Source organism: Ursus arctos, unplaced genomic scaffold (genome assembly GCF_023065955.2).
Source record: "Ursus arctos isolate Adak ecotype North America unplaced genomic scaffold, UrsArc2.0 scaffold_6, whole genome shotgun sequence".
NCBI classification, from domain to species: Eukaryota; Metazoa; Chordata; class Mammalia; order Carnivora; family Ursidae; genus Ursus; species Ursus arctos.
In genome coordinates this window covers 65,260,492-65,282,602 of record NW_026623078.1, presented here as the reverse complement: position 1 = coordinate 65,282,602, position 22,111 = coordinate 65,260,492, and the positions used below count along the sequence as shown (strand labels likewise).

The following is a 22,111-nucleotide window of genomic DNA, read 5'->3' as shown; positions in this document are numbered from 1 at the left end:
GTGGCAAGGCAGAGGATGCAACCTCAAGACCCTGGCTCCATGTTTCAGAATCAGACCGAAGGAAGCACACATCAACTAACCAGGAGATTCCAGAAATCCCAGCCACACACAGCACCCAGAATTAGGGGGACCATGTATTCAGTTTGTTGGGACCATCCTCATTTACACCCACAACCCTAGTATCGGTCAAGTTTAACATTTGTCGCAAACAAAAGTAGACCATTTAGAGGGTAAGTTATTGTTCTGAGAGATACTAAGAGCGGACATATGCCATCGGGTGGCACCAAATGAAACAGTACCTTGGAATTCCACCCCAGCTAGCCCTGTCATTTTTTTTTTTAACATTGCAGTAACATGATGCTATATTTTATACCAAGCCAAAACCCCACCTATTGTGGGAATTTGGAACATATAATGGATGCCTTTTTGTAATTTATGTTTTCCTGCCTCATCTTTCACCCTTTTCCTGATAAGACCTCTCTTCTCAATAAGAGATACATTCACACATCCCCACTGTGACCCCAGCCCCAGACGTGGCACTCAACAAAGGACTGGCCAGCATCCTCAACTCTGCACAAGCCTAAAAATATTGGCCCATTTTTCTGGCCTTGTCTTGAGACCCTGCCTGAGAATAAAGCCAAGAAAAGTACATGAGGCAGGATGCAAAGATGTGGAACAAAGACACTGTGGTGGTGGATGAAGTTACAGAAGTATCCTGGAGTCAGCTGATAATAGAGCGTTTGAGGCACGTGTTAAAAAACTGAACTGCATTTAGGGTTCCAGATCTTCCTCAGAACCTTATTCTGAGAAAGATCTTACATAGCTCTCAAAACTGTCCCTTCTCCAATGCCACAGCTACTGCCTCTCACTCCAGGCCACCCTCATCTCTCCCCTGGACTACCACAACAGTCTCTCCTCAATGGACCAGCTCCACTGTCCACCCCCTGCTCTTATCCTACAGCGCCTCCCGCACTCCTTAGTTAGCAATGGGATTTATTTGAAACTCAAATATCACCTTACTTTCCACAGTGGCTCTCCATTGCCTAAGGGTCAAATGAAGGTCAAGACCTACAAGGACTCCCAGAGGAGACTCCTACCTACTTCCTTCAACGTACCAGCCTTCTCTACAGCCACACTCCATTTGTTCTCCAAACCCCAGCCCCACACAACTGTGTGGGCCACACAACACTCTGGAGCCTTCTGTGGTTCATTACCGGTCTCAGTTTTAGAATTACCTCTTCTGTGAAGCCATGTGACTTCCAAAACACCCTGAGGTGGAACTGAAGATGTCTGTCCACCTGTCACACTTTATTGCCCTGTTGGTCAATGTGTGTCTTCCTGTAGTATTAGACCACAGCCTTTCAAAGAACAGTTCCTTGCTGAGACTAACTTATCCCCTTTACCCTCTCCATCCCTTCAGCCCACTCTTTTACCCCTTGTGCCCCCTCAGGTGATTCTCTTTCTTCACTCCTGGTCTCCTCAGCCCTCCTCCAGGAAAATCTTTGGTTCTAGTATTTAGTAAGCCTTGGTGGTAATGAAAGCAAAGGACTGTGTCTTGAATCTGTGAGAGAGCTATTATTAATCTTTTTTTCTACCAGAAGAGAACAATTACTCTTATAGAATTTCGCCCAAATCATTTTCCATGGCTCTAGGATGTATCATTTGCATTACAAATACTATTCCTTTCAGCCCTTCAGTACCCAGCAGAATATAACTGGAATAACCATAGTCAAACAATGCTGACAGTCGTTTCCCCAAATAGGTTGGTCTGTTCCACGTTGGGCTGTTACAGATATTGGATTAAAATGAAAGTGTGAAAGTAATTAATTCTTTGAAGCTAGATTTAATTCCATGCTATAAATGAATCTTTGATTCATAACCAACTTCACTATTTCACTAGTCAAAAAAAGTATCAAACACCCATTTACATCAGAACCACTTTTTCCTTCTGAATTTTGTCAGAATTATTTTTGGTAAAAAATATATTTGGTCACCTTTATTGAGATGTAATTTATACAGTAAGATTCAACAAATGGAGGTATACAATTCTGGGAAAATTTTCAATGAATACAATTCTGTAACAGTCACATACGATAATTTTTCCATCACCACGAAATGTTTCCTGTGCCCCTTTGTCCTTAATCTCTGTTTCTGTCCCTATAGTTTTGCTTTTTCCAGAATGCCATATAAATGAAATCATAAAGTTTGTAGCCTTTTTATTCTGGCTTCTTTCATGTAGCATAATTGAGATTTATTCCTGTTGCTACATGTATTAGGAATCCATTTCTTTCTCTTGCTAAATAGCATTCCATCCTATAGATGTAACAGGATGTGTTCATCCATTCACCCATAGATAGACACTTCGGTTTGTTTCCAGTTTTTAGTGCTATGAATAAAGCTGTTGTAAACATTTACATACAAGATTGTGTGTGAACATACGTCTGTATTTATCCTCAGTGAATACTTAAGAGTGGGATTACTGGGTCTCATGGTGAGTATTTAACTTGACAAGCAAATGTCAAACTATTTTCCCAAGTAGCTGTGCCATTTTGCTTTCCCACCAGCAATGTAGGACACTTACTTTGCTCCACATCCTTGCCACAGTTTGGTTTCTTAAAATAACAATTTTAATAGGTATAGAGTGGTACCTCGTTGGGGTTTTGAATTTCACTGGTTTTAATCCTTTGATTGTAATACTACTGAAGCCAGTGAGTCAAGTCTAGAGCTTTAGAGAGAATACTGTTATGAACCCAAGAAACGATTCTCAGTTGTAATTGTGGGACCTGAAGGAAGCATTTAAAATGCTAGACAAATTTGAACCACTGAATTTTTAAAAACATTTTTTCTTATTTTGTTGCTGAAAGGACTACTCTCTTCTCCCATAGGAAAATTACTAACCATGGTTTTATAGCATGTGAAAAATTTTAAATCAAAGCAACAAATACTTATTGAACCCATAGTATGAGGCTATATGCATAAATTATTCCTTGTTTGGTCCCCAATATCCATTCTTCTCTGCTTTCTTAGTAAGAGACCTCCTGACTTACCAGGGTATGGGGCTAACTGGAATAAAGATTATTATTTTCAGACTCCCTTATGACGAGCTGCGGCCACATGTTGTGAAAGGGCCATGTGGCAGTTTCTAGGAACCTCCCTTAAATATAGATTGCAGGAGTCCCTTCCTCCTACCTGACGGCTAGAGCTAAAGAAGCCACCTTGACAGTGGTCCAATTAGAAGCAACCTGAGGGGCGCCTGGGTGGCTCAGTCGTTAAGTGTCTGCCTTTGGTTCAGGTCATGATTCTGGGCTCCTGGGATCGAGCCCTGCATCAGGCTCCCTACTTGGCGGGAAGCCTGCTTCTCCCTCTCCCACTCCTCTTGCTTGTGTTCCCTCTCTCGCTGTCTCTCTCTGTCAAATAAATAAAATCTTTAAAAAAAAAAAAAAAAGGCAACCTGAGTTCCTGAGAATTTCGTGGACCACACCAGCCCTGGACCGCCTACCTCTGGCTTTTTAAAGGAGATAAATACATGTATACCCTGTTGTGGTAAATTGAAAATGTATCCCTAATTCTCCACTTTTCCCTATATCCATATCCTTTTCATCATCACGGGCCAAGGGTCTTCTGCACCCTCTGACTTTGGGCTCAGCCAGTGTGAACACTTCACGGGTAGAAGGAACGGTGTGCTGGTTCGGAGCCTGAGCCGTAGGGGGCTCGGCATCTCTGCTGCTGTTTTGCCCCTTCCTTTACCAGAAGGACAGTCTCAGTTAGCCTGCCCCTCACCCTCCAATTCAAGGAGGAAGGAGGCCATCCTAGGCAAACCCCAGATCGGCCCTGAGAAGCAGAGTTGCCTCAGCTGCCACAACTGGAGAAGTAGCCAGCCAAGCTCAGCCTAGGCCTGCACAACTGCAGCTACTAATTGTAAAGGGTTCTTCATGGAGACCAGTGAGTTTTGGCATGCTTTGTTATTTAGAAATACCTAATTGATACACTTGTTCAAGCTACTGTCATTTTGCCTACTATTTAGAAACTAACCAAACCCTAATTAATTCAGGTACAAAGGAGTCTCAGATAAAGTCCAAGCCCTCCAGGAGTATGCAGTTAAAAGGGAAATAGGAACAAAGTTAATGTAATGAGAAAAGTCTTTTCGTTTAAAGGCTGCTTTAACAACTGGATAGATCTATAGAGAGAAAAAAAAGAAATTTGACCCCTTCATTCCATACACAAAAATTAATTGGAGAGGGACCATAGACTTAAACATAAAACACTGTTAAAATAAATTTCTATGGCCAGGATGGGGCTGCTCATGCCCAGGGTGCCACGTTGGTAAACTGAGAGTTGGGTAACTTTCTATAAATGCTCTGCCTGAACCAAAAACACAGTATATCCAGTCAACTGATCCCCAGACACCAAGCCAACTCTGGGCTCTCTACTTATTTCCTTGTTCCTTCTCACCCCAAACAAGCTTGACTATGTGGTCCCAGCCAATCAGATATTTGTTTTTCTCTTCCTTGTTCTTCACTCTTTATCCTGTACAAGCTTCTGTCTTCTGCCCATGCAATTCTCCCAAAGCAGACGGTTCACTTCCTGCAGTGTCAAATTTTATTTGTATCACCTAAATGGTTTTCTTTCATTTTTTTAACACCAGAAATGTAAAGGTTATATTTCCTAATCTAATTATACTGAGTGCTCACAATACGCTGCCTTAATAAAAAATTCCTAGAATTCACCAAATACTTATGTGCTGGACACTGAAAAACACTTTCTCCCATACTGCTTTATTTCTTTCTCAAAAACATTGACATGGCTCTATATCCCTCCATGTTTATAGGGAATAGCTATGGTTTTTTGTTTTACCTAACGTTCTTTCCCCTTATTTTGGTAATGGCACCCAAGTTTCCTTGGAGGCCCAACTCCTCTCTTATACTTACTTCTTTGTGGCTTCTCCAGCGCTGGCCTCAGAATTGGGTTCCTGTGGCAAACATTTGAGACCCTGACGACATTACCAGATTCCCTGAACTGCCTTCTCGCTTACTCTAGTGTGGTTTTTATCTAGATCCGTGGTTCTTAAATTTTAGCATGCATAAGAATCACCTGGAGAGCTTATTAAAACAGAAGTTTCTGGATTCCGCCTCCAGAGATTTTTGACTAGTAGTTCTTGGGCAGGGCTCGCAATTTGCGTTTCTAACGAGCTCCCAGCTGATGCCGATGTTGCTGGTCTTCGGAGCTGGAGCAAGGACGTGGACGGAACAAGAGGGTTTATGCTACACGAAATTAATCAGTCAGAGAAAGCAAATACCATCTGATTTCACTCACATGTGGAATTTAAGAAACAAAACAGATGAACAGAGGGGAAGGGAAGGAAAATAAGACAAAAACAGAGAGGGAGGCAAACCGTAAGAAACTCTTAACTATAGAGAACAAACTGAGGGTTGCTGGAGGGGAGGGGGTTGGAGAGGAGGCGCTTAAATGTGTGATGGATATTAAGGAGGGCTCTTGTGGGATGAGCACTGTGTGTTATATGTAAGTGATGAATCACTAAATTCTACCTGTGAAACCAATACCATATTCTATGTGTTGAGTTTTAATAAAATCTCCAAATAATTCTTATGCACACCGAGGTTTGGGATCCACTGTTCCATTAGTGCTCTTGAACACTCACTACCTGTTGGAATCACTTGGGGAACTTTAAAAATATTCAGCAGCTCAGGCACCTCCTTTAGAGAGTTTTATTTGATATTTGGAAACATCTCATTAGAGACAAGTTTGCAGCTGAAGCATGAGAAAAGCTGCTCTGAATCATAATGTTTTCCTTAGAAAGGAAAATAGGGCCCAGGTTTGTGCCTGCAGAAGCTGGGGTAGTGGAGAATAGGGGTAAGGGAACGTTTATTTTCTTAGATCATTAAGTAGCCTTCTAACATGCGTTTTGATGGCTACCTAGTATTCCATTATAACCTATCAACTTTTCATTGAACACATACTAAGTACCAGACACTATCTTAGTTACAATCTTAGTTACAATTAACTCTTTTACCCATAAGCAAACTGAGGCTGAGAGAAGTTTGGTTAATTATTTGGACCTGGAACTGCCTGACACCCCGACTCAAATTCTTCTCTATACCAGAGGTTCTCCGTCCGGCCGCTTGTGAGAAACACCTGAGGAACATTGAAATGACATAAATGTGAGCTTCCCAGATGGTAAACATGTGGCGATTCGGGGAGAGTGCCATGCTCAGGGGAGACTTGGAAGCTCCTGCCCTTTCCCCATACCTTGCCCTATGCATCTTTTCCATCTGGCTGTTCCATCTGGCTGTTCCTTTTATAATAAACCAGTAATCTATTATGTATATATGTATGTTTGTATACATGAATGAATGAATGAATGAATGAATGCCTGGATTCCACGGAAGACTAAACGAATCTAAACCTCTTGGGTGGGAGTTGGGCATCTATTTGATTTTGGCTTTTTTTTTTTTTTTTTTTTTTACCATTTCCCATGACTCTAATTCAGAGTAAGGGCTAAGATGCGTTGCCCCACAGCATTCTGCTTCTCATGTCGATGGTATAGATACCTATTTCTGACTTCCTTTTTCCTTTTTTGCTTTAGCAGAGTCACTTCCTTCTCCCTGTTTTGTTACTTCACCAAGGTCACTAGGAAAACATTCAGAAGGTCTAGAATGTATTCAGCCGGAATGTGGGATGGGCCAGAAGACACATGATGATGGCACATTACATTCAGAAAGGCTACAGTCCTTTCCCATTGCAGTGAGAAGTAAGAGGGTGGGAAGGGGCTGTCCTCCCAGGAGGTCAGAACAGCAAAGGGTAAAGACACAGTTGAAAGGACACTGAATCAGACAGTAATTTTGAGTGTGGTCTGAGGATAGTTCCCTTCTAATCAGCTAGTTTTGGTCAACAGAGACAGAAATGAAAGAGTATATCTCTGCCTCCTGTGAACTAACAATGACCTCTGGGAAACAGAGCTTGAGAGCTGATGAGGGGCCCAGCCAGTAGCCTCACACTGTAACCACGCCTGTTCTAAAAAATAATGTTTTATGTGCAACAGACGCTACCCAAGCACACATGCATGCAGTCTCTCTCCGTACCCTCCGTACACACGCGTTAGATTACCCGAATCAGAACCATTCATAAAACAATGATGAGAAAAGTAGCAATAATGTTTAGAGGCAGATAAACTTTACAATATTTCAGTTGGGGTACATATTTTGCCAACCAACATATTGCTAAGTATTTCTTCCTTTTCACCAAGATGTAAGTTTTTTTTTCTTCCTTATGGCTATTTCCAAATTCCAAAATGCTCAAGGAATAAAGTTTTGAGCAATGTGTGTGCTATATTAGCAAGTTAAATTAGATGGCCCCAATTTTGTCAGACATCAAAGAAACAGTGAGACTGAGTCATGAGTTAGGAAGGCTGGACACCCTGGATACAGGTCTAAAGAAGAGTTCATTTCACCCAATTCAGCTTCTTTCTTTCTTTCTTTCTTTCGTTCGTTCGTTCGTTCTTTCTTTCTTTCATTCATTCATCTACTCACTCATTCTAGGTACCTAGAAATGTGCCTAGGTACCAGAAATAACATCAAGCATCACCATGAAAACAAGGGTGGAATAAAAAAAAGGCTTTGAAGTTTAACCAAAGAAAAACCTAGTGACAACTGAGTGTCTAAATGTATTGTTTCAGGAAATGATGATGAGACAGAAAAACCCAGAAGCTGTCAGGGTTAGGGCTGCTACCTACCTGACCCATGCTCTGGGCTCACCACCATTCTAAGGGGAACACCCATGTGGACACTACGTGCACCAATAAACATGGGTCTTCTAAACCGCCGTGCCATTCCTTCACAGTTTCCTCTCGTGCCTCTGCTCATTCTGAATGTGGAAACTCTAATGGCAACTATGAATGTTATCACATCATATAGTTAAACAGCATCAGGCTCGTGTTGCTTACCACGCGAGAGATTTACTTGTGCTAATTCAGTTTTAGAGATTAAAATGTTTCATTACCTAGGGATTATCATTTTCACCTCAAGTTGGACAAAACATCATTGTGAAATCGTTGTGCAAAGTGATGAGCGTTTGGAAGACTTACCTTTTCAGCATTTGCTGCCTGTAGAAAGCTTTAGATAATTTGTAAAATTTTGGCAGCTGAAGGGAACAGATGGCACCTTTCTGACCACATCAGGGAGTGGACAGGGAGCATTAGCCAGTTGGCAGAGATCCACCTGAGATTAATTCATAGGAGAAACAGAAATGAAGCATTAGCACCCAAATAGCTTGTCAATAATTATTTTCCTTAAAAGAAAATGGAAACATTCATACAGTAAGCCACCAAAAACATCTAAGGTGTGAAAGAATATTTTGTTCAATTCACTCAGGTACATGACGAATTCATGAATAAGCATGTAATATATGCCTATGGTATATACTTTTAAAAATAGCTTTGTTGAGATGTAATTCACATAGCATAATTCACCCACTTAAAATGTACAAATTCAGTGGTTTAATATATTCACATTGTTGTACATCCATAAGCACAGTCAACTTTAGAATTTTTTCATTATACTGAAAAGAAACCTGACACCCATTACCCCCCCAACCACCCCCATGTCTCCCAGTCCTGGGTATCCACTAACCTATGTCAGTCTCTACGGATTTGTCTATTTTGAATATTTAATATAAATGGAATCATATACGATCCTTTGTGATTGGTTTCTTTCACTTAGCATGTTTTCAAGGTTCATCCATGTTGTAATATGTATCACTATTTCATTGGTTTTGGCTACAAAATAAAATCCCATTGTATGGACACACCACATTTTGTTTATCCATTCATCAGTTAATGGACTGTTGGGTTGTCTCCACTTTTTGGTATTATGAATAATGCTGCTACGAATTCTCCCATGAAAGTTTCTGCGTGGACATAGGTCTTCATTTCTCTTGGGTAATACCTAGGGGCAGAATTATGAAGTAATATGATAGTCCTATGTTTAACCATTTGAGGATTTGCCAGGCTGTTTTTCAAAGTAGCTATACCATTTTGCATTCCCACCAGCAATGTCTGTGGGTTCAAATTTCTCCACATCTTTGACAACACTTGTTATTTTCTGTTTATTTGTTTATGACCATCTTCGTAGGTGAAAATGGTATCTCACTTTCATTTGTCTTTTTACCTTTACAATGATTTTATTAAGAAGGTGTTTGGAGGGCAGAGAAAGGTTGTGAGGCAGTGTTTTATAAACTTTAAAGACTATCTTAATGTTTAGATGTGGGTTTTGTTTTGTTTTTTGTTTTCTTTTTGGCCTGGTCCCTCCCACCTCTCTTTGTAATAGGACCCCCATGTTTTTCTTTGGTGAACTATCCTTTGTCCAATTCCAGTCTATATAATTTGAGTAGAGCTGACCTCTTCTCCCTAGTTCCTAAATGGGCCCATGAATCAGGCTGGCTAATAGGAAACTGTATATTAGATTGGGGTCTAGTCAGGAGAGAGAAAGCACATCAGTTATGTGAACAGAGAGAATTTAATAGAAATGGGTATTAATAGGTATCAAGTAGTTAACCAGGTAACTAAATAGGTAAAAAGATAACTAAGAATTCTGGAGGTAGCAACTGCAAGAAGGAGCTTCTGCCCTTAGGGCAAGGGAAGAAAGGAAAGAGATTAGAATTATTAAAACTTAAAAACTTGGAGAAGGAACCCTGTGGGGCTGAAACCTCTGAGGAGTTAGGCTCTAATTCATTGGTGCTGATGTCTCTCAGTTCACGGGAGGAGCCCCATGGGTCTGCTACCCAGGCAGATCTCAGAAGTGCGGACTCCAGGCAGCTAGTGCTGATGTCTGGTTCTCTGGTTGGGGGAGGGGGGGAAGCAATACAGCTGTTTCTGTAAGTGCTGCAAATCGGATTTAGGGACCATTGGTGAGGAAGAAATGTCTGCTGCTACAGCGCCATGGTGACACTCACAGGAACCTCAAGGAGTCTCAGTAAGCTCACAGGAAGCTCACAGGAAGAAGCATGTTCTTCCTTTCTCTACCCTCCTTCCAGGTCCTGCCTGGCACCCCTCATTGGCAGAATCTAAGAGAACGCAGCTGCCCCAAGGAGTTGTGGTTTGCAGTGTTCCGGCCCCATCATCACCATGTAGGGTATAGAAAGGTGAGCTTGGAGCTGGCACAATAAACCCCTTTGGCTATTCAGCATCCATACACACCCTCCTGTACAAATTTTAACTTTTATGTAACAATGAAACGACTCCCCGTGTCACCTAAAGTGATGTTACAATCTTTCATACCAATGAAAATATTTTCACCTTTTTCACAAAATGAGAAGATGCAAAGTCCTCATGCTCACTGTAGCTATCTCTAAGCTATACTAATTACCCCTCAATTTCAGTCTCAGTCCCAACTGGAATTCTGTGACTTAACGATGAAATAGACCATTTCTGTGGCGCCAGGGGGCTCCGGTGGTTAAGCATCTGCCTCAGGGTCCTGGGATGGAGCCCCACGTCAGGCTCCCTGCTCAGTGGGGAGCCTGCTCCTTCCTCTCCCTCTGCCTCTCCCCCAGCTGTGTGTGTGCGCGCTTTCTCTCTCTCACAAATAAATAAATACAATCTTTAAAAAAATAAAAAAATAAAAAAAATAGACCATTTCTGAATCCAGACAAAGTGGGACAATCAGATGTATTGTTCAAAGTTCCACCAATAGGGGAATTTCCCTCCATTGCTCTTTCTGGGCCATCAGTGAATGGGGCTTAATGCTGCAGCTGTTCACTTTTGGTTTGGGGCAGCATGGCAGCATATAGCATGAAAACATCTATAAACCAGACTCAAGTTTTTTTTCTTCCTCGATCAACTGATCATAGGAAAATTCCTTGAGGTCATAAGTAGGAACTGGGGGAGAGATGGCAATGCAGCACAGGTTAGTGTCAAAGGAGTATGAGAAATCTCACTCACGCACCTTACTTGTAGGTGCTGTACCTACCTAAGCCGGATCTCTTATGCACCATTTCCACTTGATGCACACACCCAACCTCATGGCTTAATGGGCAGATAGCATCCAGTTAATTACAGGAAGTTCAGGTGACCTGGTCATCTGATGTCCTATGGCTAGGACCCAGTAGCAAGCTTAGAAAAACAGCTTGCACTGCAGCCTAGACTTGCTACAGGGCCTTATTTTGCTCTAGTCCACCAACTCTCAGTCCTACGGGTTACTTAGAAATTGGGTCAAAGTAACAAATTAGCATGTGGCATGGGTTGTCTCCAATACTCAAAACAGCCTGCCAAGCTTTTGTGCCCCCCACCTCTTCCTGGGTGTATGGTTGTGGTGTAGCAAAGTTTCATCAAGAGGTTATTTTGACATGCTAAAGAGCACTGGACTCTCAGAAACGTCACTGAGGCAGCAGACCCCTGATTTTTCATAGGGTCTATCTCCCACCCTCTAGTTCATAAAGCTTGACAAAGACATCTGTAGTATTCGCTACTTCCTGCTCCTCAGATTTAATTTGTATAATGCCATCATTGTTGCGGGTCATGGTGATGTTTTATGCAATATCAAGATGGTCAAGATCTCTGCAGACTGTGTTATGGCTGAGAGCAGGGAAGCTGACTTAGTATGAAGCAGGACTGTGAAGGTGTACTGTGGACTCTGTTAAGGAAAAACATACTGCTTTTGGTGGTCCTAGCAAATGGTTAAAAACTGGGTGGTGGGGGGGCAGGAGAGAGGAAAGCATTTTCCCTATCAGGTTCAAGGAACTGTGTGGATTCGTTCCACCAAAGATGATACATCTGGAAGAGCTGCTTCAAATGAGTCACCCTCTGATCAGCATCAAAACAATGTAGTCATGCTTTAAAATCCATCTGCCTCCTGCACAGACCAAATAGATGAGTTAAATGGAGATGCAATAGGAGTCAACCTTTCTGCATCAATCAAGTGTTTGAGGATGGCAGTAATCCCTGCAATCACTCTGATGACATCTGTTCTTTGGGTTTACTATCCTGGTAGGGAGGAGAAATTCCAACAGCTTCCCCCTGACTCTTCATACCTTAGCAACCCTTAGTCCATAAATGAGGGAGCTAACATGGGGACACACCAGTTGCCTAGTGTGTCTTTCCCAATTATATGTTCTGGAGCTGGGGAGAAAACACAGGTCCATGAGCCCACTGTGATTCAAACTTGGCCTATAACTCAATTACTCACCTGACCCCTATAAATCCCTACTTTGAACGTAGGCGCAGCAACATTTGGGTCCCTAGCAATTAGCATCAGTTGAGAACCAGTATCTAATAATTCCCCCAAAGTCTGGGTTTTCTATCCCCTGGTGCACATTCACCCTAGAGAATGGCCACAGGGAACCTATAGAAGCACTTCAGGGTCTTTGCTCAAAATAACCCAGCCTCCCCTTAAATTGAGGGCTCTGGGCCTCTGAACTCATTTAGGTCTGGAAACTGGATGACAGGCTATGGCTATCCTTTCTGATAGATGTGACTTCATTCTCACCTATTTGACAAATACGTATTGAGACATCCTACTCTTAGTACACTCCTTTTTTCTTTTCCTTTCTTTTTTATTTTTTTGCCTGGTACATTGTCATAAGTATTATAAAGGAAAACCAATGATCTAGTCAGACATCACAAAAAATGTAATTGTAAAAAGTACTTCAAGTGGATTCATATCTAATATTATTGATAAAACTTCTGTCTTGAAATATTGGCTTAATGAAGCCATTTAATGGCAAAGATTTTTAAATAATTTCTTCTATCTTCACCATCCTTTACATTTTAGGATTTTTTTTCTGTGTGTATTTTATAATGCACAGTAGTAAACCTATGTAGTTTATAAACATACATTTATAGGTATACACAGAAGTTCTTTTACTGACAAGAATATAAGATTAAATATTCAGGGGCCTCCAATCTAGGATCATATGAGAAATCAGTTCCTAAGCTCAGTCCAGACACTTTTGCCTTTATTCCTAATTAGTTCTGGATCTCAAAATATACAGACAGGTAGAGTTATACCAAGTTACTGTATTTTTTCATTTACATCTAAACTAGAACTCTTAAGAAAAGCTATAGTACAATGACATATTTTTAAAATATTTTTAAGAATACAAACTATTCATCCTATCCACCCATGAAAATCTATTAATTAAACCTGTCAAATCACAGACAACTTGCTTCATCAGGTGCAGAGACATAAAATACTCTCTTAACTCTGTGCATAAATAGGAAACAAGAAATTTTACTTTTGATACTCAGCTGCTCTGAAATGACTTCTAGTTTTAATTTACATACCTGTGGGGATGAGAAATGGCTGGAGGGCTTCGAAAATGTAGGGAGTACGAATCCTGCCCAAACTCAACTACAAATACTTTTTTGAAGTGTTCATAAAAAAAACTGGTTTTCAGAAACACTATTTTTCGGGGCGCCTGGGTGGCGCAGTCGTTAAGCGTCTGCCTTCTGCTCAGGGCATGATCCTGGCGTTCTGGGATCGAGCCCCACATCAGGCTCTTCCACTGGGAGCCTGCTTCTTCCTCTCTCACTCCCCCTGCTTGTGTTCCCTCTCTCGCTGGCTGTCTCTCTCTGTCAAATAAATAAATAAAATCTTAAAAAAAAAAAAAAGAAAAGAAACACTATTTTTCGGTCTGGCAAACTTCAGAGTCCAAAAGCACATGTACTCCACTTTTATCCCCAACAAAACTAGTACCTACCCTCTAAAGCAGAGGCTCTCAACATTTTCTTTTTGCCAAAAATGGATTATGATCACATGTGTTCACTGCCATGGTGCCATGCCCCCTTCCCCAAGTCATATGGAGAAAAATAAAGCAAGTAGCACTAAGGATTTCTGGGGTAGTGTTAGGAGGGTACTATTCACAAAAGAATTGTACAAAGATATGAGATCCTTTTGTTAAAATATTTTAAAAGTAATTTATAAATGTACAAATTCATATATACGATTAATCAGTTTTAAAATATTAAATAATACATTACTGTAATACATTGTATTTTCAGTATTTTGATTTAAAAGTTACTATTTTATAAAAATAAGTCGACTTTTCTAGGTCTCCAGTTCAGACACTATTAATAGGTGACCATATAGCACTGAATAAATATACATATTTCGGTTTCCTGGACGCAATTTCAATGCATATTGGGGGCTTAGTCCTTACACATACAAGCAGTGCCCAGCTGGGCATCTTACAACTCAACTCAATTCTGACATTATCTACCTGGAGATAGTATTAGATTCCACAGGTTAAGGGTTCAGTCCTTCAAGACTGCCACCTCCCTCCCTCCCCACTTCAGACTCATATAGGCTGTTACCTGTGCTTCTGACCTCTGGCTTTAAATCAGGTGTTCCCATAATGCTCTTCTCCATTAAATTAATTTGCTACAGTGGCTCACAGAACTCAAAGAAGCATTTTACTTACTACATTACAAGTTCATTATAAAAAGATATGACTCAGGAACAGCCAGATGGAAGAAATGCATAGGGCAAGGTGTGGGGAAAGGGCAGGAGCTCCCAAGCCCTCTCCAGGTGGGTCACTCTCCCCAGTCTGCACTTATTAACTTGGAAGCTGTCCAAATCCTGTCCCTGTGGGTTTTATGGAGGCTTCATTACATAAGCATGATTGATTAAATTGATGGCCATTCTCCTGCCCCTAACCCCGCCCCAGAGGTTGCGGGTGGGGTGGGGACTGGAAGTTTCAAACCTCTAATCACAGGACTGGCTCCAAAGGTAACCAGCTGTCGTCCTGAGATGTTTTTCCAAAACCATCTCATTAACATAAGAGATACCTTTAAGCTCTCATCACTTAGGAAATTCCAACAGTTTTGAGAGCTGTGAGCCAAGAACCATGAACAAAACCCAAATATTTATCTACTTATTATAAATCACAAAAAAACCTTGTTTTTTAAAAAGAGAAATACCTAAAATTTATTCATTTTAGCATATTGAAAATATCATCAGTGTTCATTTCACCTGCTTTATCACTTTGTCTACATTTGATTTGGTAATCCTCTCATCATCCTTTTCTTAAAGCTTTTATTTATGAGAGAGAGAAAGTACATGAGCTTGGGGAGGGGGCTGCACAGGGCGGGGGAGAAGCAGACACCCCGCTGAGCAGGGAGCCTGATGCCCGGCCCAATCCAGGGACCCCGAGATCATGACCTGAGCTCAAGGCAGACACTTAACGCTTAACCGAGTGAGCCACCCAGGCGCCCCCTAACTCTCATAATTCTTGGACAATTTTTTTTTTCCTCACAAAAACTATAGAGCTATATTCACTTTTTCCTAGTATCTTTGCCTTCTTTTTAAAAAATGTTCTTGTTAAGAATTTAAAACAGAGGGGCGCCTGGGTGGCACAGCGGTTAAGCGTCTGCCTTCGGCTCAGGGCGTGATCCCAGCATTATGGGATCGAGCCCCACATCAGGCTCCTCCGCTATGAGCCTGCTGCTTCCTCTCCCACTCCCCCTGCTTGTGTTCCCTCTCTCACTGGCTGTCTCTATCTCTGTCGAATAAATAAATAAAATCTTAAAAAAAAAAAAAAAAGAATTGAAAACAGAATCATGAAATGACAATCAAGCACTAACCTGGCTTGCTAGGTAATACAACCTGTTATTCCTAGTGTACTTAATTAAGGCTGTCTAACTTCACTTTCCACGCAAAACAGCATCTCTGAATTCAATTGAAAATATTTCTGTAGAAAATGTAAATGGTCTCAAATTTAAGAAAGATCGTTTATTTTAGCCATTACAAGAAGTTGTTCATGATGTACTTTATACCTGATCGTGAAACCCTAATGATACAGATTCAGAACCACTACTCAAAGGTGTCACAGGCAGCACAAAGTCAGAAGCAAATGATCGGATTCCACTTTTCCAACTTTACATTTCAATATTATAGCACAGAAACATTGCAGTTTTGGTCTGATGAATAATTCAAACAACTGGGGAGAGGGCTGAAAAAGACAAGTTTGATTATTCAATTCCTAATAGAATCAGCCCTTTAGACATTTTATTAAAAAATTTAAAATGTGTATATATTTAAAATATGTATATACTACATAATCTGTTAAAATTCTGGTGACCCTTTAGACACCTTTTAAATAACATTCATAGGCAATCTTAAAGAGAGTGTTATTTTGGAATTTTTGCTATTGAATTTAACATTTCCTTTTAAAGAAAATAGTCATCCTTAGTGGACAAATGGAACTCAAAAAAATTGTTTTTCCTCCCTAGGACTCTATAAACAATTAAGAGACTCTCTAGTGGAACTGAGTGATATGATCTTTAATCAAGAATTACCTTGCTAGGGTAGCTTGGCTGCCTCAGAGAAAAAAAGAAGAGTAAAAGAATCTGGGAAACAGAAATGACAAAGTATATTTCTGGATAAGGACAAGAAGTGCTTGGATGGCTGCTGAGCAATACAGTTGGCAGAAAACCTTTCCACATTGAAGGACAGAGGACTCTAGAAGTATCTCTAGGGGTGAGGAATTACCTCAAAGTTCCTTTACAGAGTTATTGGAAAATGTGGCAAAACCAAGTGAGATGCTTAAAGAAAATAAGGGCATTATTAACTTCCAGAATAAGAACAAAGTAGTATAAGAAATAAATTCAATCATAGCATGGCTACTTGGTTCAGTGGGGAAGAAAGTTTATAGTCTTAATAATGAAAATACTTTATTTGGGATGTATAAAGACTGAACTACTACTATAGTAGAAAAATGGAGGAGTCATGTAAGTAAGCAAAATTTCCACTTTCTAGTAGAAAGTCTAATAATGGATGGACCAAAAGGTAGCAGCATAGTCATATTATTTGGAAATATAAATTCTACAACTGCTACATGAATTGAATAAGCAATTTTCCTCTGTGAATGTGAAAGAGGACCACCCATTGTCACAAGCTTTTTGTACTTGATTTTTGTACAATATTTGCATATAATGTTGAGGGTAGGGACAGTGGTGAGACAGAAAGATACAACAGTTTTACACTGAAAAATAATCTCCAGAATGCCTAAACCCATCCACACTGGTTTGTTCTCTTTTTTTTTTTTAAGAAATAATTTTAGGCAAAGGCTTATGGGTCAATATTTATTTATAAAAATAAGACTTTTAAGTATTTCCACGGTTTTAAAAAAATTTGCTTTTCACATTTGAATGTCTTTAAAAGTATTTAAAGAATTCATTCATTATCATTCTGCTTTTCAGAAAGTACTTTTGAGGTAGATCTGTTCCGGATTCTTTTTCTTTTTCTTTTCTTTTCAGAGGCTGATGATTTTGTATCCTGTGCTTTTTTCTTTTTCTTCAAACAGCTAAGAGGATTGGGGCCACTTATTTTCTTGTGTTTTTTTCTTCTTCTCTGTTTGGGGTTTTTCACTAAACCCTGCTCTTCTTTGAGTTGCTTGATACTTTGTTTCTCGTGCGCGGACACAAGCTGACCTGACTCTACTGCTTTAACAAAAGCAACTGTTTTGGGAGAAGGTTTGTCCAAGACTATAGTGTTCTGAATAATAAACATGAGAGGAACTCCAGGCTTCTTCTTCACTTTCACAGACAAATTCTGATCCTATTAAAAGGAAAAATAGAATTGTTTAGTTCAAATATGACAATTAAATAAGAGGCCTTAAATAGTAAAAATAAGAGATCACAAGTTTTACTTTTCAAATCAGTATGTCTCACTAATGGGAATATACTTTATGATTTAAGAAAAAGGAAGACAAACATGAAATCTGTGCACAGTTAAGTGGCAACAATGTGAACTACACTTATCAATACTCTAGGACCACAAATCACAAAGTAAGGCAAAGGTAAATATGTTAGGCAATGTCCCATGTTTCTACTCTAAGGCATGCTTCAAAAAGGGTTAAGAATGTTAACAGAGGTTGTAGGAATAGCAATAAAGTAATTCTAGATTCAGCTCTGAAGCTAATTGTGTGGTTTAATAATTCTAAAAGCATATTTAAGCAAATCTGTATGTACATGAACTTATTTGAGGATATCAACACTGAGAGTCTCTCTTTCCCCTTCCCAGTCTTTAAAAGTCCAAAACCGTTCCATATTGGTAGCACAACTGCAAATAATATGAAACGTGACTTTTTAAGGAAAAATATTAAATAAAGGAACACAAGAAAACACTGATGAACACAGAATACAAAATCTTTGTTCTACTTATTTTCCCTTCAAGAGCCCTGAAATATACAATCATATCTCTTTGTCAATTTTATTTAAAAAAAAAAAACTTCAGAAAGAAGAAAAATCAAAATGCTTAAGGTTCTCTCCTCAAATTCTCCAATGACAACTGCTTTTACTGACTGCAAATTAACTTACAAGCCTGCATTTTAAAAAGTCGAAACATTTTAACAAAGCACTTCCACCTAATTTTTTCTGATTATATATAGCTCCATATGAACTATAGATAGAAATGATTAAAATGGACTCTGGTTTTAAAAGTAGTATCACCTGTGTTGCCATAAAATAATGATGAGGATTTCCCTCTTCAACCATGGAGAGCAGACATTCTGAGCCACTCACTGCGTTCTTGAAATGGGGACAATTTCGGACTTGGCATTTTTGTGCAATCAGTTTTGCTCCATATAAGTCTTTTCCCAATGTTTCTAACTCTTTTAACACACACCTGGAAAAAAAAAGTTATTAACAGCTCAATATTATAACAGATACATATCAGTTGTTCACATAAAATTCAAGAAATTAAATTTAAGAAATTAAATCTGAATTTACATTTACATTACAATCTGAATTTGTCATGTGTTGGCGCCAATCATATGGTAGCCATATCACTCTTTAAAAAACCTGGAAAATACAACCACTGAGTAGAAGGAATAACATTTAAAATTTACTGAGCATTTATTATGTGTCCGGCAGTATGCTAATTGCTCTTTACATAACTTCTCGCTTAAATCTCAAAACAGCCCTGAGGTAGGCACCTTACTTGAAAATTATCCGTATTTTAGAGCAACTCACTCAGAGAGATTTCAAGTAACATGCTCAAACACAACTAATAAGTGGTAGAGCCGAAATGTGAATCCAAGCAGTTGACAACAGATGTCTTGCCCCAATCTTAGTGCTATATGCTTCTGCTTCAAGTATAAACTGGTACACCTATAAACTATTTTCAGTACAGAAAAGTAAAAATTTTCAAGTCACCAGTTTAATAACAATCACAACTTCCTTTTTTTCACTCTGCATTTTCGTATTAATGTAAGTCAGTGTTTTTCGAAGTGTCAGCTAAAAACTACTCATATCAAATGACATAGTGATAATCGCATTAATTTCTACACCTTTCTCATCCCCAAATCTGCGCCTCTTGAGGAGCCAAATAATAGCATTTTAATAAGCTCCCCAGGCACGTCTTACATCAAAGAAAGAAAGAAAGAAAGAAAGAAAAACAAAGTACTGAGCCAAAAATTTCTTAGGCTCTAGCCAGCCCTTGTCAGACTCTACCTTGCCTCACTCCCTTTATCATCCCTTTAGTTTTTAAGAAGAGATTTTGCTTTCTAGTCATTAGTTTTGAACTCTTTTTTGGAGTTTTAGGCCCAAACTGCCAAGTATTTATTGAATATTTCCTATGGATGTATATCAGCTCTTCAAATTCACGTCTAAAATCAAGTATTTCCCTGCCTCCAAGCTTCTCCTCGAGGGCATGCTATCTCTTTGAATATATGAAGTTCCCAGATGCTGGGTTTAAGTCAGAAACCCTAACTGACCTTTTCTTCTTCATCCCTCCCCTCCCCATCAGCTGTTAGTCCTCTTTTGGCTGTTGGTATCTATCTCATAATGTCCTTTTGTAGAACCCTTGGGTTCCTGCCTTTCCTCTCTGAAGTTCAGGCTCCCATTATTTCTTGATTGGACAACCACAAAATGAGTTTGCCTGCCTTCACGCTCTTGCTTCTCCAACTTAGCCCTCACACAGCTGCAATCAGCTTTTCTAAAAGACAGCTGTTAGGTCTGATAGCATTTATCTCTTCATGATGCACACCAAGAATTGATAGAATAATACGCTTTAAAATAAACCATCAGTAAGCTGTGTGTGTGTTGGGGGGTGGTGGTAAATGAAACAAGACTAGCCATGTCAATAATTCCAAAAGCTGGGTAATAGACATTTCATTATACTACTCTACTTTTGTGTATGTATAAAATATTCTGGAAGTTAAAATAAATTCTTCAGGGAAAAAATGCTATAGAATATAATTTCATGCAGTACTTCCCAAACTTTTTTGTTGTAACACCCTATTAAAAATGTTAATATTTCTATGGCACACAGGGGTAAATGAACAGGTTTTGTGTAGCCAGAAGTGATGAACTCCGGGCACAAGCCAACGAAAGACTTGTCTGGCAGCCCTGAAGGCTAAGGGGATAAAACATTTTGAGGTGTCTATAACCATTTTGAGGCACTACTTGAATATGGAAAGCTGTTCATGAAGCAGTATTATGTGAGAAAAGCAGACCAATGATATCGTATGCCCAGTAAGAGCCCATTCCTCTGTGTGTGTGTGTGTGTGTGTGTGTGTGTGTGTGTGTGTAGATAAAGAACTGGATGGACTGATATAGCACGTTGACAGTGGTAATTCATTGGTGTGGTATTATGGGTCATTTTAATTTTTTCCACTTTTTCAAAGTAAATAATCTACCATGAGGGGGAAACCCCCTAAGTTTCTTAGTAGTTCATGCTGTTTGATTTACCTTCTTCCCAGCTTCACTTTCAATTACATCCCGCGTTCTAACCTCTTCCAGGCACAACTCCATTTCTTTATTCAAGAAGCCTCCACAAGTCAACTTCTTTCTTTTCTGTCACTCAAAATAGTCCTTCCCCTCCGAACTGACAGGGGACTAGGCCCAAAAGTTATCTCCTTTATGAAACCTTACATGATTCTATCCTCCCTCAAATCTCCAGGAGGTTCCATCTTAAGTGTTCCCACACTGAGGGAGTCAAAACACACCCATGGAGGTTGACTTATGCACTTTACTGGCCAGATGGCTGGAAGTTTGTCCTGTTCACCAAGTTATGCTCAAGGGTTAGAGCAGTGCCTGGCATAAGGCTGGAACTTAGTAAAAACAGCTGAATAAACAAATGACCACGGGCAAAGATCCTAACCTCGAGTTCTGAATTACCTTTCTGGGATTCGAAGATGTTACCTCACGGAGGAGTTGTGAGGCTCGAAATTTTTTCATTTACACTAGAAAAAACTATGCAAATAACAGCAACCATTTAAAGGGGAGTAGGTTCTGAATACCAGCAAGTGCTCTACATACACTGTACCTCGTTTGATCCTTACAGCAACCTTACTTGTTACGGTCTCTTCCTTACAGATGAACTCGCAGGAAATCACAAAGCTGGTGAGTCTGGGACCTAGATTCGAAGCAGGTCGCACTACCAAGCACTGGTCCTATCTGCCAGGACAACGACGCGAATATTTGCAGGGCATTGTACTTTCTACCTACGTTGCAGACATCGCCTGACCTCCTTAGGGCCTTCACTCCACTGTCAACTCCTCGTGGGTGGGGCGTTTTGCACGTCGTGGCCTCGCCTCTACCACACCCGCAGGATCCCCGGGTTTCCTCCCCGAACCCGCCTGGCCCACCTGGTGGTGCAAAGCTGCGTCTCCCCCATCAGGTAGCGGGGCAGCTGCTCCCGCAGCTGGATACGGCCGCGCAGCGCCGCCTGACAGAAGGTACCGTCCAGGAGGATCTGGTACGGCTCGCGAACTCCAAAATTATTGCGGAAGAAGCCGAGATGCTTCTTGGCATGTTTCTGCCTCGTAATCTTCATGCCTGGGTTACAGGGACTGAGACCTGAGTCGGTAGAAGACGCCTACCCCACCGCCTGCTCCTCCCGGAAGTAAAGCCCCTTTGCCCCCGGAAGCAAACGCCCCCCATCTGCTGGGCCTGCCCCTGGTTACGTCACGCCCAGGCGAGCGCGCGTTTCATTCACAGTGCCCGCGCTTTCAGGTGCGTGCCCTCGGGCCAGTGCTTGCGCCTGGAGCGTTTCTGTGCATGTAGTCTGCCTTTCAGAGATTGGCAGTATAATGATAACGAGAATATCGAACCTTAATATGCTACAGGCATTATTCTAAGTTATTTACCACGTATTATTCC

At 40.4% G+C, this 22,111-nt stretch overlaps 1 protein-coding gene across 1 annotated transcript; it reads right to left on the bottom strand.

The window, feature by feature from the left end:
* Positions 1-17,075: 17,075 nt before the first annotated feature.
* UTP23 (UTP23 small subunit processome component) lies at positions 17,076-21,858 on the bottom strand. The gene is made up of 3 exons (XM_026495536.4): positions 21,598-21,858; positions 18,458-18,632; positions 17,076-17,564 (listed from the first exon to the last, which is right to left on the bottom strand). Exons 1-3 carry the CDS (start codon positions 21,783-21,785, stop codon positions 17,181-17,183), a joined length of 747 nt encoding a protein of 248 aa, XP_026351321.1. The 5' UTR covers positions 21,786-21,858; the 3' UTR covers positions 17,076-17,180.
* Between the last annotated feature and the right edge of the window lie 253 nt (positions 21,859-22,111).

Excerpts from the sequence above, each read along its gene's own strand:
- UTP23 (XM_026495536.4), bottom strand. The coding sequence starts at position 21,785 with ATGAAGATTACGAGGCAGAAACATGCCAAGAAGCATCTCGGCTTCTTC. Across the intron at positions 18,633-21,597 it reads ACGCAGCTTTGCACCACCAG|GTGTGTGTTAAAAGAGTTAG; the intron begins GTGGGCCAGGCG and ends TTTTTTTTCCAG. Across the intron at positions 17,565-18,457 it reads ATTATTTTATGGCAACACAG|GATCAGAATTTGTCTGTGAA; the intron begins GTGATACTACTT and ends TCCTTTTAATAG.